Raw genomic sequence first — 16,039 nt, 5'->3', positions numbered from 1 at the left:
AGACCCCTACGTGTGGGTGCGTGCGTGCATGCTTGTGTGCGTGTGTGAGAAGATGTGGCTCGGACACGTCCCCCCCCCCCCTCAGATTAATTGAATCCTTCAGGAGAGAAAACGGGCCCCTTAAGAGAAAGCACAAGGCCCCGCTGCCCTGCTACAATAAACCTGTCGGAGGCAGACAAACGACATGCACGCACACACACACACACACGCACGTGACGCACACACACACACACACACATGTGACGCACACACACAGCTGTCAAACATAAGAGCGATAGGCTGGGGTGTGTGTGTGAGAAAACGAGCGTGCCCTGGCATGTCGAAATACCCAAAGCATTAGCTAAAGTCATACACTCCGCCTGAACCCTCCCTCTAACTCAAACAACAGCCTCCAACACACAAAGGTCACACACTGCGTTATGTCTGTCTGTTTGGCGTTTGGTGCGTTGAGTCTCTACGTGTCCCATTACATAAGGTTTATCATATTTCCCGCGCCAGCATACGCAGCTACGACACACACAGAGCAGGTTCGACGTTTGAGGAGAAGTCTAATTTGACTGTTTAACTGTGGTATGTGCTCTAGCCAGTTGAGCAACCAAGACAACCTGCACAATTTGACACCTGACTTTTGAAATTGGATGACTCGTTAGCCTCGAAAATTGAAGGAATGGCACACTCGCTCTGTCGTCGCTGTAGTTGTTACTCTGCACCAACATCACAGGAACAGTCACGAGTAACCTTATTTTTATCCAACACTGAGAAATGTCATTCAGCACCTCAGTAGTTCTGTGTTGATTTCACTTTAGTTTATGATAAATGTTAATCCAAAAGTCGACCAGTCCTGTGCTACAAGTGTACGTGGAGCTGGAATTTGTTCTTGAATGTATGTGTGTTTTTATTGCAACACGTGCATGCCACTCTGTCTGTGTGTGACACTTGCATGATTGTGTGCGTTTGTGTGTGTGCGCGGCTGTTGCGAGCGTGTTTCCATTTGTTGGTATCGAGGAGTGTGTCAAAATAACACCTGTCGTCTTTACAGGAGATTGCAACAGCGCGGCGCAGCGACACTCAAACGCACACGTGGTGTGTTTCCATCCGACTGTCAGAGCAACTTTTGCATGAAAAAAAACAACACTAACTTTGTGCCTTTTCTGGCAGACTGCTCTTGTTTTGGCTGGATATTCATTGAAATTGTTCCATTTAGCTGCTTCAGTTTCAGGGTCCCTGTATCGTGCATGCTGTCTCACTGTCATGGCTTACTGGGACATTTGATTAGAACAAAGCTACTGTTGATGTTATCAGTAAAACTTGTGCTTTTTCCTACTGTGACATGTCAAAATGTCTGCTGGGATAAAGGCTTATTGTAATTTCAGTCCATCAGTTTTTGAAAAGATTGTTATGCTAGCAGCTGGTTTACCATAGTTAGTCATACCCAATGATTTCTTAGCCGGACCATTATTGACTCAATGCTCTATTCTAGAGCTGCAAAGATTACTCAATTACTTGTCAACTTTTGAATTAATTGCAAACTCTTTTGATAATCGGTTTGAGTATTTTTGTTATGAAGAAAAAAAAGAAATTCAGGTTCTTAAATGTAAATATTTTCTAGTTTCTTCACTCCTCTTATATAATAGTCTTATATACCCTGATGTCGATTAGTGCAACGATATTGTAGGGTTGCCAACTGGTGCTTTCATAAAATATTTTCCCATTTAGATTTTAGATAACTAATCATCAATAATGTGGATATAATGGTAAGTCCAGAAAATGACAACACTTTACTTTTAATGCAGCTTTTAAAACCAGGAAAAGACAACCCTTTTTGAGGACGTCATCTTGGGCGTTGGGGATCCGTTTTCTGACATCAACTAATCAAAAAAATAATTGTCAGATTTATCTACTATGAAAATAATTGTTATGTTGCAGCCCTACTCTATTCCTATTTACACAATATGACACCATATAACAGACTATAGTTGTGTTTCCATCAACTTATTTTTATGCACATTTTGAAGTATCGCCTTAGAAAATGTTGATGGAAATGGCAAAATTCAAAAGATCTTCCTCATATTTGCAAAAGAAGTTTTTACGCTCGCTTGAGGTGGTTTTTGCCTTTTTCCCAAAAAAGTTCATGCTTAAAATGCTTGATGGAAACAGCTTTGCCGAATAAGTTGTGACGTAGCGCACGTGTAACTCGCACGACTATGATCCCGGTATCCATCGGACGGGGGAAGGATCGGGATACGGGTCCCATCCAGGGCGCCGTAGCCTGCGTAGTGGAGTTGCGGAGCGCTGTAGCCTGGGCCTCAGCCACGTCGGGTAAATTGACGAATTGGTTCAACAGCTTGAATCGTACGGCCCTGCACTCTCTCCAGTTAGCCAAAGAACTTAGCTTCTAAACTCTTTGATTTAGCAAGCCGGTTTGCAATCTACAACCATCGTGAAGAAACTACGCTTTGCCTAGTCTAGTTTATTCGCTTTAAACCAGTTGATGGAAACTCTTCTAATTCACATTTTCGGCAATTACATTTTACGAAAATATCTAATTGTGATTATTTTTGACTGATATTGCGATTTGTGATATGATTCACGATATTGGAGGGAATGATTGTTTTTGTATCATTTTCATTGGAAATTATTAACATTGAAAGAAATAAATGATTATAGTGTGATTTTTGCAAGGATCTGTTCCAAACAAAGATTTTTTTCTTTAGTCTGTAGGATACGATTTGTCGGCCGGCACGTCTCTGCAGCACCACAAGAATGGTTTGACACATATTTTTCCATTAACAAATATTGCGCCCCCTGTGATTTGGATATTGCACTAGTCCATATTGCGATTTCGATACAAATGCGATTAATTGTGCAGCCCTAACCCGTACCCTGGCGAGTTAAAACATAACCTTACCATAGTCCAGTGTCCAGCTTTAATACTGGATCAAAAATACACAAACATTTTAACGTCAGTAACTAAAGCACATATAGAACATACAATAACAACATAGGCAAGTTACCAAACTATGTGGTTTACTGTCTTTTACAATTACAAATGGTGAAATCTGCAAACACTGAAGACATTTGCTGATTTCACCATTTGTTATTGTGAAAACAAACTTTTGGATCGTTTTGGCTTAAGTTGGCACATTTCATATTTTTGTTCCAAGAAAAAAAATTGTTCTGCAACACTTACGTCATTACAGCAGTGATTTGCAGCTTGTTGTGCGACTTAAATATTTATTGCTAAGATATTTGCAACATTGGATCACAACAGTAACAAAAGACTGTTTGTTTGTGAAATTCAGTCCCATTTTTCTATTATTCATGAAGTCCTGTTGTTGTCTTGTGTAATGTCCACTTTTGTTTCAGTTGTGCTTCTTGTTTTCTCAAGATTTCAAGTCGCAAGTCTTGCATTATTAATCGCACTCTATTTTGTATGTTCTCATTTTAGTGTTGTCGTGACCTGGCTCGGGTGGTCATAACAAAGAGGGAGACAACACCATGTTGAATGTTTAGACAATACTTTATTGAGCCAAATTAGACCAAATTAACAATATACAGAATAGGACGTAGAAGGCAGTCGTGCAGGGTGTGCATGAGTGTGTGTGTTGGTGTCGTAAAGTGTAAACTCAGCAAAAGGCAAACCTAGGATAACATAACCTAACCAAGCCAAGTGTGCACGTGGAGACAGCAGGGAGGGAGGATGGGGGGGGGGGGAGACAGAGGATACTGCAGCTTAAGAGGCCTCAGCACACCAGACCCAGGTGAGCAAGTTCAAACACACCTCGTCAATGTAGACGGCAAAAACACTCAAATGACACCGAAGGGCATCACACTGTTGTATACCTCCTTTTATTATTTATTCTTTCACTTTCCATCTGTATTTCTGTCCTTCTCTGGACTTCTGCTGGGCATTAATAAAGGTTTATCTTATGATATGTCAGTTTTTCCTTGAACATTTCTTAAATAATTTCTAGTCGTTGGTCCTGTGTCAGGGGCACTACCTTCACCCAATTCCTCGTAACAGCTTTTTAACTTTGTATTAATATTATTATCAACCAGATATCTGTGGCTTCCCAGTCAGTCCTTCCAGAAAAAAAGGAGTTTATTTGTGATAGTTGCGGGCAAAAATCCTTGATTATGCGGCACGTTTTCTTAAAAAATGTGATGGAATATGTGGGATATTTATGCGATGAAATTGCGGGAACTTTCAAAAACTGCGGTTTGATGAAAAAGAGAAAAAAAGTGATTTCATAACGTTCCCATGGTAACAGGGCAAAATGGCTGTTCTTGTGTGAAGTAAACGCAACATTTTTCAACTTTCTGCTAAGATATAGGCTTTTGTGACTTTTTTTGCAACGAAAATGCGGGCATCATGAAATCATGCAACCCCGCATATTTTGCATGGAAATCAGCAATTTATGCGGCGAAAGTGCGGTGTATTGGAAAAATGATGGCTGATTATGAGTTGAATTGATTGAATGCGATCGCATAATTGCGTTTTTCTGGAGGGACTACCCAGTACACTTTCTTTAGAGACTTGACGGAGTACTATCTGACATCTGTGTAACTGAAACAGCAGTTGGTAATATACATTTGTACCAGATATGGTTTCGGTTTGTTTTGCAGATTGTTGAAAATGTATTGTGTAATTTCTTTGTCAAACAATAACGCATAAAGTATGACCACATCAGCTTTTAACACATTGTAGCGTGGCGTAACGTGAACTCTCCACCCAGCAGGGACAGTTTTGAGTGAAGTTGAGAAACTTTGTGTTCAGCTTGAGCTGAGAAACCACAAAAAATAGTTTCCTCTAAACAACTCCGAAGGCAAAATAAGCAGACTTGTACATTTTGAAATCATTAACAGACACTTTGTAGACCACATGCTCACAGCCTGGACACACACACACACACACACACACACACACACACACACACACACACACACACACACACACACACACACACAAATCAAACTTGAGAACAAGAGACTTGTTCACAAATCGGTCGAAGATGGAATCACAACAGAATCCAAAAACGACAATGCTGGATCGTGTACTACAGCCCAAAAAAATACGAGAGAAAATTCTCTGGTATAAATGTTCGCCACAAACAGACACACACACACACACACACACAAACAGACACACACAAACAGACACACACACACAAACAGACACACACAAACGGACACACACACACTGTGAACCCATCTGTTATCCATCAGTGGTACTCAGAGCAGGGTTAGCTGGGGGGGGAATCTCTATTGATCTCGGTTTTTTTATTCCCTGCAAGAAAAACATTAAAACGGTAAAATTCTGCTCGGCTGTCTGCCTCAGCTAACTGGCACACTGACACTGGTTACCATTAATCCTGACAGTAAGGCAGAGAAAGGTGCTACACACACACACACACACAATTAAGTTTTGGTAACACATATCTGTGTGTGTGTGTGTTTATAAGGAATGTGAAATGTCTGACATCCTACCAGAATGTGTTCATTGAGGTGGTGCATTTGGTTTTTTTCTTCCTTACACACACCAGGTAACAATTAGAAAATGGGTTATAGGTGAGAATCATTTGTTAGAACAACACTGTTGGCACGTATCCTGACACGCACTAGTGGGGATGGGGGGGAAAGGTGGCGGTGAAAATGGGTTTCTTAGCATTTTAAATGGTTGATTATAACTTGCATTATCAAATTACAGAGAAAAGTCATGAGTCGCTGGGGCTCGATAATTTTCTTTATCGCACGTTACGCTAGTAACAAATAGCAAATCACTTTTTACAGTCCCACTGAAAACTATGAGGATACTTAAAAAAACAGGACACATAATGTTCAGTTTAATAGTCAGTTAATGTCATGAGATATATGATTCTGGTATCAGACTTCCATTAAAAAAACACCCACACACACACAACACAGATTTTAATATAAACATGTTGGCACTGTCCTGTAAAAACCATATCACTTAAAGCTACTAAAAGATTTCATGAGCTAAGCTGAACGTCAGCTTTGCGACAATGATTTCTAGTTTTTTTTTTTTTTTTTTTTTTTTTTTTTAAATTAAAGCACATTTTTAATACTATTTATAATTTTTCTGCAATAGCCATTCAATATATAATTACCTCTCTATAGTCATTTTTATCGTTAATGGTGAAATCCATCATTCTCGCACTGGATTCAAATTAGATTGCGGATCGGCTGCATTTTTCTGTCTGAGCCCGGCCCACGTCTGACAGGGCAGTAACCGAACCTGACCCGAGCCCGACAGGCATTAAGATATTTGTGTCCGAGCCAGACACCATTAAAATCTTGTTTTTTTTTTTCTCTTAGTAATGACACATGTACGTTTGTTTGTGTGGAAAGGCCGTTTTGATTAAGCAACTGTAGGAAGGCCTTCGGAAATGCCAACCGATGAGCGCATCAGCACACATAGAGCAACCAGCGCACGTTAACACAGGCACGCACCTACATAATAAGCTGTTTTAAATTTAAAATCTTCATTGCCTTATCGCGAGCCCGACACAAACCCCAACATCATTTTTAAATATCCGTCCAAACCGGGTCCCGACGGCTCGGTTCAGGTATCCATGACAGGAAACTTTACATATATGTAACCCATTGTTATTGTTTTTATTTTTATGTCCTTAATAACCGCCTCAGTTTGCTCTCCTACAGCTATATCGGAGCTATAACCAAAGTTATTGCTGATGCAAACCAAACGCCTTCCGCTGCTTTTTGTGTTAAAAGCATGCCGCGAAATGCAGGGGGGACTTTATTATGAAGCAGTTGCAGGAAGCACAGGAGGTGTATGGCTGACTGCAATCAATAATCAGAAATGCATTTACAAAGCAAGATAACAGTCACTTTTGGCATGTTTTTGGCAGCAAATCTGTTTTGCAGAGAGTAACAGCGTCCCCCTATCCATTATCCAGGTCCCTAACACCTCCCCATCAAATATTATGTATGATAATTGCCCCGAATATTAATGATTATGCCCTAATATAGGCCTATTATTGTTGTTACTATTGTTATCAAAAATAATAAAAAAATCAAATAGAATGACAAAACAACACATGTATTAGTTTTCCAGGTATCAAAAAAGCCATTTGAATAGAAATTATATATTTACAGGTTTTTAAAAAAAATGCAACCATTTGACATTCAAATTAAATAACAGCAGCCAATCTAGCCAAGACTAGATAACATTCAAACTATAATCAGCTATTATCAAAAGGCCTGCTGCATGGTGTGAACCTCAGCACCTTTAGAAGATGACTATAATTTGAATGTCCTGTAATGAAATGCGCTTTAAATAAAATGTGTTGTTATTATTATTACAAACACTAACCGTAGCCAATCAGAAACAGCTAGCAATTTAACATTCAAATCTAGTTTTCATTCAAATCTTAAATTAAATTGTTCCAACGGAAAACAAGCTGGCACTTATCAAAGGGTAAAAGCAGAAGACGCACGCACACACGCACGCACACAGAAAAGTATTTTGGTGATGACAAACGACTTGAAGAACGACACCTACTGCCGAATGGAAATAAGTTTAAAACCTTGAAAGTGAGTGAGAGCCGTTTTTATAGGGTTAGAAGAGTCTAGGTTTGCTATCGCCTGTCTTGCGAGTAAATAGCAGAATTTTCTTTTGGAGAAAACGCAACCCCACATCGCGCTGTGTTTTGTGGAGGTGTGAGAGAGTTCCGTACAGTAAACGGTGACATCACTTCCTCTATCGCTTCCATAAGAAAGTTTTAAAACCCCAAACACAAGCCCTGAACTGCCCGGGAGTTTATGGAACAGCTAAATGTTTACCAAACAACAAAGCACAGTCGATCTCTCTCGCACGTCTCTTTTCTTTCTCTCTTTCTCCTTCAAATGAAGCTGCATTCAGGTACAGTAGGAAACATTGTGTTCTATAAACCATCTGACAAAAAACTGTTACTGTGAAATATAGTCACCTCGTGCTACATTGGGAAAGAATACAACAGGACGTCGCGCAATTGCTTTTTTCTTTTCTTATCTGAACGCAGCTTCACTAGTAGCTATCGAGCTCATTTAAGATGATGCTCTTACGTCCTGTTTCCATGAAGGCAGCACGAGCTGCGCCAAACAAAGCTGACAGAAGCACAGAAAAGTTAGGATACCCGTCCAGTCGCAGTGCTGTAAACTGGCAGCTTTTAATGTTGCAGACCACTTATTTTTTTAGTAGTTTAAGTGTAAACATGTATTATTGTGAATCTTTGGTTTAAACTAGCTTTCAAACAAACGCCCCCCCAAGTGCACCTCAACCCTCAACCCTTTACAAAATATTGCTTCCAACGCCCCCCATCATCTTCTGAACGCCCCCTGGGGGGGCGATACCGCCCCCGTTGAAAAACACTGTGTTAGATAAAGAGTGAAAGACTACTTTCACCTGGCGCTGCGTGAGTCGGATCCAATTGCTCAATAACATGAAAAAGATATGGAAAAAGAATAAATTATTGACTGACTTCTTTGTTAAAACAACCGTTTGGCTGCACCATAAATGGATGCACCGAGTAGCTGCTCAACGAGTGTTTGCTGTAGTATCCCGTAGTTATTTTATCACCAGTGACCCCCGGGTGTTGAATATTCTCAATGCATAAAAAGACACTTAATTCTTAGTTTTCAAAAACGTTAAATGTGGAGAGGCATGGTTTTCTTTGGACAACGACGATGTGAAGTACAGATGAACAGGAAAAAGTAATATAATCACTTCTGTGTATAAATAGGTCTCTGCTATGATGAATAATAGATTGTATTATTAAACTAATGTGTGTGTGTGTGTGTGTGTGTGTGTGTGAGAGAGATTGTGATTGTGTGTGTTGTGATTGCGTGGATGGTACGTGCATGCCTGTGTTAGATATGTATTTGTTCCTGTATGTGTGTTTGTAGCTCCTGCAGTGTCTCTGACTCCAAGGGCATTCACTGCAAACCCACACCAAACTGTTTGCACATGTCAGTGATCATACAGTGATGCAGTGCAGCCACTTAAGCTATGCACACATGCAAACATTGAGAGAAATGAATAAATCTGTTTCTTTTAAAGCTGGGTGTGGAAGGATCCACCTCCACTGTATAATTCAGAGGCACACTGCATAACTCGTGTGTGTGTACGCCTCTTTGTGATTAATTGGAAAGCTGCATTTGCTATTGATTTTTGTGTGTGTGTGTGTGTACATGCGCTGACGGACTGCTGTTTTAATGTACTGATTTAGATGCAGGGGAAACTCTGAGCACAGCATGTCTCTTCACAGATTCCCACAGGACTAATACAGAAACACACACACACACAGAGTCCCTTCCCCCTTGTCCATATACAGACGGCACCCTTTCCCCTACACACATGGTTAGTTTTATCAGGGTAATGGCTGTGCAGTGCGTTCAGTAATGTGGGTGGGTTGGGGGGGGGACCTCGGCTAAACATAAACCCTTTTCCAGCTCTCAGGAGTTTGTGATTGGTAGAGGCTGTAATGGTTCAAAGTTTCCTGATGCTCACACATGCGGGGGAGTTTAAGAAAAACGACCGATAAAGGTATCCTGCTGAGATATGCCATGTTCTACGAGGATTTACTCTGTCCATGTTGCAGTGATGGAGTTGGTTTTAATGGGGAAGTGAGTGACGTCAACACACTTTGAACAGAGTGTATGTATACACACATCAGTGACTACGTTTACATGCACATAATATTCAGGTGTTTGCCATTATTCCGAAAAAGGCATGGCTAATAAAAGTGATTATTCCACTAATATTCCCATTTACATGTAGGCATGCGAAACAAGATTTGTTCGAAGTTTACCAGCAACGGCGGACTTGTTGGACCGTGCGAACGCAGCTTCCCTATTTCGTTCCTTAAACCAGCTTCTTGAAGAGGTCGGCATAGCGATGTGTGCACATATCCAAAAACCTGTTATTGTAGGGAATATAGAAATATTTCTGCAATATCCAAGTCTTTGATAATGTTTAAAAGTAGCTGTGTTTCTCCTTCTTATCGGGTCTCCAGCCCTGCAAACTGTTGGCTGGTTGGTTTGTGTACAGCAGCCATAGCAACGCACAGAGCTGACCAGAAGCATGCAGTAAAACCCCCGATTGAGACACATATTCCGAATGCGCTGTTTGTCCAAAGAATGCCTCTAAAACCCAAACAATACCGGAGTATCCCACATGTCTAAATTGGAAAATGCTATATTCGGAATAAGGCCTTATTCGGAATATCCAACCGGAATATGCTGTTTACATGACCTGTATCAAATTCCGAATAATAATAGTGGAATATTGGTGTGCATATAAACATAAGTCGTCGTTAAGGAGTGGTGGTTGGTCGGCTTGCGTTAAAGCCAGGTTTGTACATTTTCAGGGTCAGAATGATACTTTGGCTGGTAATGTATTTTACATCCTAATGAAAAGTGAATGCCAAAATCCCTCTGCCCCGAATACTAGTGTTACAAGCTAATCAGTGATTCACGCTAGCTTGTTTCAAGCTAGAGACACATTCGATTAGCACGAAAACCTATCCCAGAGAAGGTTCGACTCGGTACACATATGTTATTAACCCCTAGGTTAATTTTGCGCCGGAATTGTCCTCTTTTAAAATGAAATGCACAGTACCAGTCTGTGGAAGTATTGGATTTAAATGTTGGTTTTGTGCTAGGTAAATATTTTACTGTTCTGGGCAGAGAGTAGGTACAGTATCTCACAAAAGTGAGTACACCCCTCACATTTTAGTAAATATTTCATATCTTTTAATGGAACAACACTGAAGAAATTACACTTTGCTACAGTGTAAAGTATTAAGTGTACAGCTTGTATAACTGTAAATGTGCAGTCCCCTCAAAATAACTCAACACACAGCCATTAATGTCTAAGCCGCTGGCAACAAAAGTGAGTACCCTATGTTAGATTCCCATAGAGGCAGGCAGATTTTTCTTTTATTTTTTTTTTAACTTTTTATTTATATTTTTCAGATTTTTATTTTTAAAGGCCAGTTATTTAGTGGATCCAGGATACTATGCATCCTGATACAGTTCCCTTTGCCTTTGGAATTAAAATAGCCCCACATCATCACATACCCTTCACCATACCTAGAGACTAGCCTAATAGCTGGTTTGATTTGCATTGAGAGATGATTTTATGGGAAGTACCCCAAAGTTGAACATTACAACTATGTGATTTTGTTGGTTAGGAAAGTAATGTTTAGTTAGGAAGGTCTGGTGCCTTTAGTCTCTTCTACATGGTGGAAGGAAGGTATAAGGTGGAAGGTATACAGTGTATTATTAATTCAACAACGGTATCTGATCGGTATCGACAGATACACAAAGCCCAAGCATCGCTATCGGGACTGAAAAAGTCGGATCGTTACGTCCCTACACACAATGCTACCAGGTAGAGTGCACTTTGGGCGTTTTAGTTAATATAGAGATGTATGCTAGAGATTAAAACGTTAAGATATTTTTTGTTGAGTTTAAAAGTTGTCTCGCATATCGGTACACAACTGCAGAATTACGTCCATACTACTCAGGACCAATTCACATTAAATCAATCTGTGCTCAATTTCGGTACCTGAGAGAGCTTCTCTGTCCTCTCTGCGTGTTTCACAGAGGGTGGGGCTCAGCACCGACCTATTTATTTATTTATTATTATTTTTTTACTGTCTATGGCTCCGACACACATAAACGCACACCCACGCCGAGGTTCGGTGCAGACGGACAGAACGTTCGCCACCTCTGCAGGTGAGACACGGCGATGTCGGTAAAACGGACACAAGTGTGGTTACACTTCTCAAAACTTACCGCAGACAGCGTTTGCTGCAATATAATATAATAGAGAGATCGCCGGGCAGTTAATGTAGGCCTACCCTGCCGAGATAGACAGGTGTTCTCTATTGCCCTGGTGACTGACTGACTGACTGGAGGTTGTAGGGCATGACGAGGCAACTTGATTTCTTCGGCACCTTTTTAGCAACAAGGCAATTTAAAGTGCTATGAATAAAACATTAAAGAGCAATTAAAAACGGTCATAAAATTAAAATGGGCTAAAAAATGATGAGATACAAGAAAAAATAGTTATAGTGCAGTGTAAGAAATGAATAATTATTTGATTAATGGGTTGTAGGGACAGGTTTGGGAGAAGAGAGGGGAGCCACAGTTATTAAGACTAAAGAGGTTAGTAATACGGGAGAGAAGCCTTTTGAGTTTGTGGCAGAACTTTTCACAGTGCTCACTTATCATTTTGTGACTATTTTTCCACTCATATTTCATCATTCCATTTCCTCAGAGTGCAGTCTGTCTGTGGTCTGTCCTGTGGAAGCCGAGTGCATGGTGGCTCAGTAATAATGGGATTACAACAGACTGCTTCGGCATGGAACCGTCCGCATGCATCGATTCTGTACACACGCACAAAAACCAAGTGTACAGTATAAATCGATTGCCATTTATTAGTTTGGTTGCAAGGGTGACTGACAGTCTTGGTTCTTTTTCCTAGGCGATGCCTACGCAACAGGCTCCAGTCCCTTCCTGTCAGGTTATCCTGGCCACTCCCCCTTGACCTCTGAACCTGCGTACAGATCGGCCAATCCCAGCGGTCTGCAGATGGCTCAGCTCTGGGCATCACACGCTCACGAAGGTAAATCACCATTCTCTCTCTTCTGTTTCCGTACAGACGTCAGATTCTTAAAGACGCATCGTCATTTTTGTGACATTTCTCACCGTCTGCTCCCGTCCGAAGCCCAGGAGGCTCTTGGTTCCGTTTCTCATTGCTTACACCAGTGGGATCCTGCTCCATTTCTGTCTCTCTGCTGCTAGCTGGCTCTGTCCTATATGTGTCTCGTTTTCCTCCGTCCTCCACCTGTCTCTTACTTCTTCCTGCCGTGCGTTAGTGTAATCTATCTTCCTCTCTCTTGTTCTTTTTTGGAGCTTCCTGTCCAATATGAACTTTGTCTCTGTCTGTCTCTCCTGCCCCACTTTTCCACATCTCTCTCCTGACCTAGCTTAGGAACACAGTTTTAGACAGTTAGGTTTTTTTTTGTCCTCTCCATGGACCTGTCTTAAGGCCTGTTCAGTAAGTGATTGGATCTCTGCTCCCTCCTCATTCCCGCCTGTCCTTCTGTGTGTCCTTATCGAATCTTGCTGGAGTAGAAGCTCATATAGGAGGGAATGTATCCCGCAGTGCATTTTGCAAGGTAAAGGGAGAAGGACGAATGGATTCTATTTAGGGTCAATTTTAAAACTGATTACATCGCCTGTGTGGCACAGATCTCATCAAGTGCTTCCCAACACAGCAAATCAGATTATGTGTGATTAGTTTTTTAAGATTTAGTTTCAATCTTACTCGCTTCAATTTAGGGACGGTTCATGAGGGCGACACTATGATTGTAGGCAAAAGTCTGAGCAGTAACTTCTCGACTCTTAGCTAGTTACCTGGCAACTGCTCAGAGCCAAGAATAGTCCGCAGGCACATATAACACACCTTAAAATGGCAAATTTGTGTTTTTACACTTCAGTTTCTGTGCAGATTAAACAATCAAGATATAATGTGTGAAGAAGTGAGCTTTTGAGCTGCTAGTAGGTGCATTTTGTTACCTTCAGACAGAGCCAGGCTAGCAGTTTCCCTCTGTGTCCAGTCTTTATGCTAATATATGTCTTTATGAGCTAATAGTTATATCTATATGTCAAGCTAATTATTTAACGCTGGATTACACGCATGCCATGTTTCCTGTGATTTTAAAACTGAATCCAGCGCGGGAATGGCAGACTCCGCCACTGACAATGAAAACTACAACACTGAGAGGTAATTACAGAATGTAAAGACATTGCATGGCTGTGGCAGAAGAAATGACGACCATAAATGTATCAAAAAACAGGGCTGGATCTTAAGACAATCTAAAGGATTATACCTTTTTGAAATTGTACTTCTAAATACACAAGTCGATCACTGGGCCATCTGCTCTGCTCACACCCTGTTAGACTTTACAATCAGCCAAAGGAGGAGGGATTAAGGATGGAAGGACTTTTTTATGTTCGACTTAAAGTTTAGCCTGAATTGAGGCTGAAGTATCTGAAGAAGCTAAAAGCTCCTGCTGGCTAGAGAAGCCTTGCTATCGACTTGCTCTGATATGAATATAATCTTCCACGGCCTAAGAGAGATTCTTATTACCTTGTGGATGGCTTTAATAGCAGCTAAAGTTACTAAAAGCTGGAGACGTTTCCGGGCGGCGGCTAAGAGGCGGACTTTGGATATGCCTGGGATGCACCGTAGCTGCACAGGAACCCCGTATCAAAGCTGTTGGAGATCAAGGTTAGCCGTTAGCTGTGGTTAAAGGAAGCCTTGCACGAAACGTATTCTGCATGCCTTTGGTCCCGTCCCATCATTCCTCTTATATTTCTGTCTCCCTATGCCTTCCTCCTAACCGCTGACAACCTCACCACCCGCCTCCTCCTGCTTCTCCATTTCTGCCTCCCAGAACGGAGAGGAGACAGATTTATACTCCAGCTCTGCTGCCTGGCGCTTCGTGCTGGAACGACAGCGGCCTCTTTTGATATTTCTTGAAGTGGCCGGAGTGTGGGAACAGGGAATGTCTCGCCCTCTCTGGGTGGCTGTGGTGACATCTCAGGGTTGCAGCCGGCTCACTCCTAACCCAGAAATCTAAAACATTACACCACGCGAGGCTTTGTCTATATTAAGAGCTGGTCTCTGAGAGCAGCAGCTGTCGGGCAGAGTCTTGCCTCACATCAACCTCAAGCTGAACTCATGAACAAAACAAAATAGTGGGTTATGGAGGTGACGTAGGGCCTGTAAGCAAAGTTTGATAGGACTTAAATGTGCTCAAATCGGTTGACTAGTCTGAAATCGAACCGCAACATCCAAAACTACGTAAAGTTGAATCAACACCTTTCTAAAACAATTTCATTTGAACCTTTTTATGAAGGCAGGATTTATTGCAGGATCATCCACTGTTTATAGTCCGGTTAAAGTCACTCATTAATTTCCAGTGGCTGTAAAAAAAAAAAAAAAAAAAAAAAAAAAAAGGGCTGCAATGAAAGATTATTGTAATTATTGATTAACCTACCGATTCTTTTTGAAATGTAAAACCATAGCGGGAAAAAGTTGAAGTCTTCAGGTGTTTTGTTTAGGGTACAGTCTAAAAAGATATATATTTTTTTTTCACAGTGATATAAAATAGGCAAAAGCAAAGATCCTCTCATTTGAGAAGCTGAAATCAGAAAAATGTTTGGCATTTCTGCTTGGAAAAATTACCGAAGTAAATAATCGATTTTCCAATTAGTTGCCAGTTACTTTGCTGCAGGTCGACTCAGCCGCTCCAGATGTAGGAACTAATATTCATTTTGTTACATAACCACAGAAGATGCTTTTAAATCCTCGTGCGTCACATCTCCAGGGGTTGTCCATTAGCTCCAAATAGTCCTCGTGATAAGTTCAAGGAAGCCATAATATTTACACGACTGAGCCGGAGAATAAGTTATTGTCAAGTCTCTGTTTTTGTGTAAACTGCATTGTATAATGACGTGTTGTCCGTGTCTTCAGGCTACCCTCCTCTGCCAAGCAGCCTGTACTCCAGCCCCTACCTGTCCCTGGGGCACCTGGACTCTCCCTCGCTCTCCCAGCACCCTCTCTACGACTCGCATAAAGGTCAGTCGCTGTCTCACTAACCACATTCATGGAGACAAGTAGCTGAATTTGGTCTACATATTCTCTCTCTCTCTCTCATCCTGTGATACATGAATGGAAGTAGGTTTCATTCAGTGAGGAGACTTGTAGTTTGTTGTGGAACGGAGCCAGATACGGGCGACATTCAGCTGCTTTGATTCTTATTTTATTTTCGTGTTAAAATGTATAGTACATCTCCTTTTCCACTATATAACTGTTGTGGATCTACCGTAGGTTTGTGTTACATTTCCTTGGCAAGTCGACAGTTAAATATTCCTCATGCTCACCTCTGCGTCTGCGCTGCTCTGAATCTTCAACTGTTTGAACAGTCTGTGTTTATGTAGT

General features: G+C 41.2%; 1 protein-coding gene across 1 annotated transcript in view; it reads left to right on the top strand.

Annotated features, from left to right (window-relative positions):
• tnrc18 (trinucleotide repeat containing 18) overlaps positions 1 to 16,039 on the top strand; it is a 58,009-nt gene that overhangs the window by 8,021 nt on the left and 33,949 nt on the right. Inside the window, exons 3-4 of the mRNA XM_028598507.1 lie at positions 12,512 to 12,652; positions 15,572 to 15,676. Of these exons, the coding sequence (XP_028454308.1) occupies positions 12,512 to 12,652; positions 15,572 to 15,676 (246 nt within the window). The remainder of the gene's footprint in view (positions 1 to 12,511; positions 12,653 to 15,571; positions 15,677 to 16,039) is intronic.

Source organism: Perca flavescens, chromosome 15 (assembly GCF_004354835.1).
Source record: "Perca flavescens isolate YP-PL-M2 chromosome 15, PFLA_1.0, whole genome shotgun sequence".
Classification (NCBI taxonomy): domain Eukaryota; kingdom Metazoa; phylum Chordata; class Actinopteri; order Perciformes; family Percidae; genus Perca; species Perca flavescens.
The sequence above is the reverse complement of the archived record's forward strand: the minus strand, read 5'-3'. Positions and strand labels throughout refer to the sequence as shown.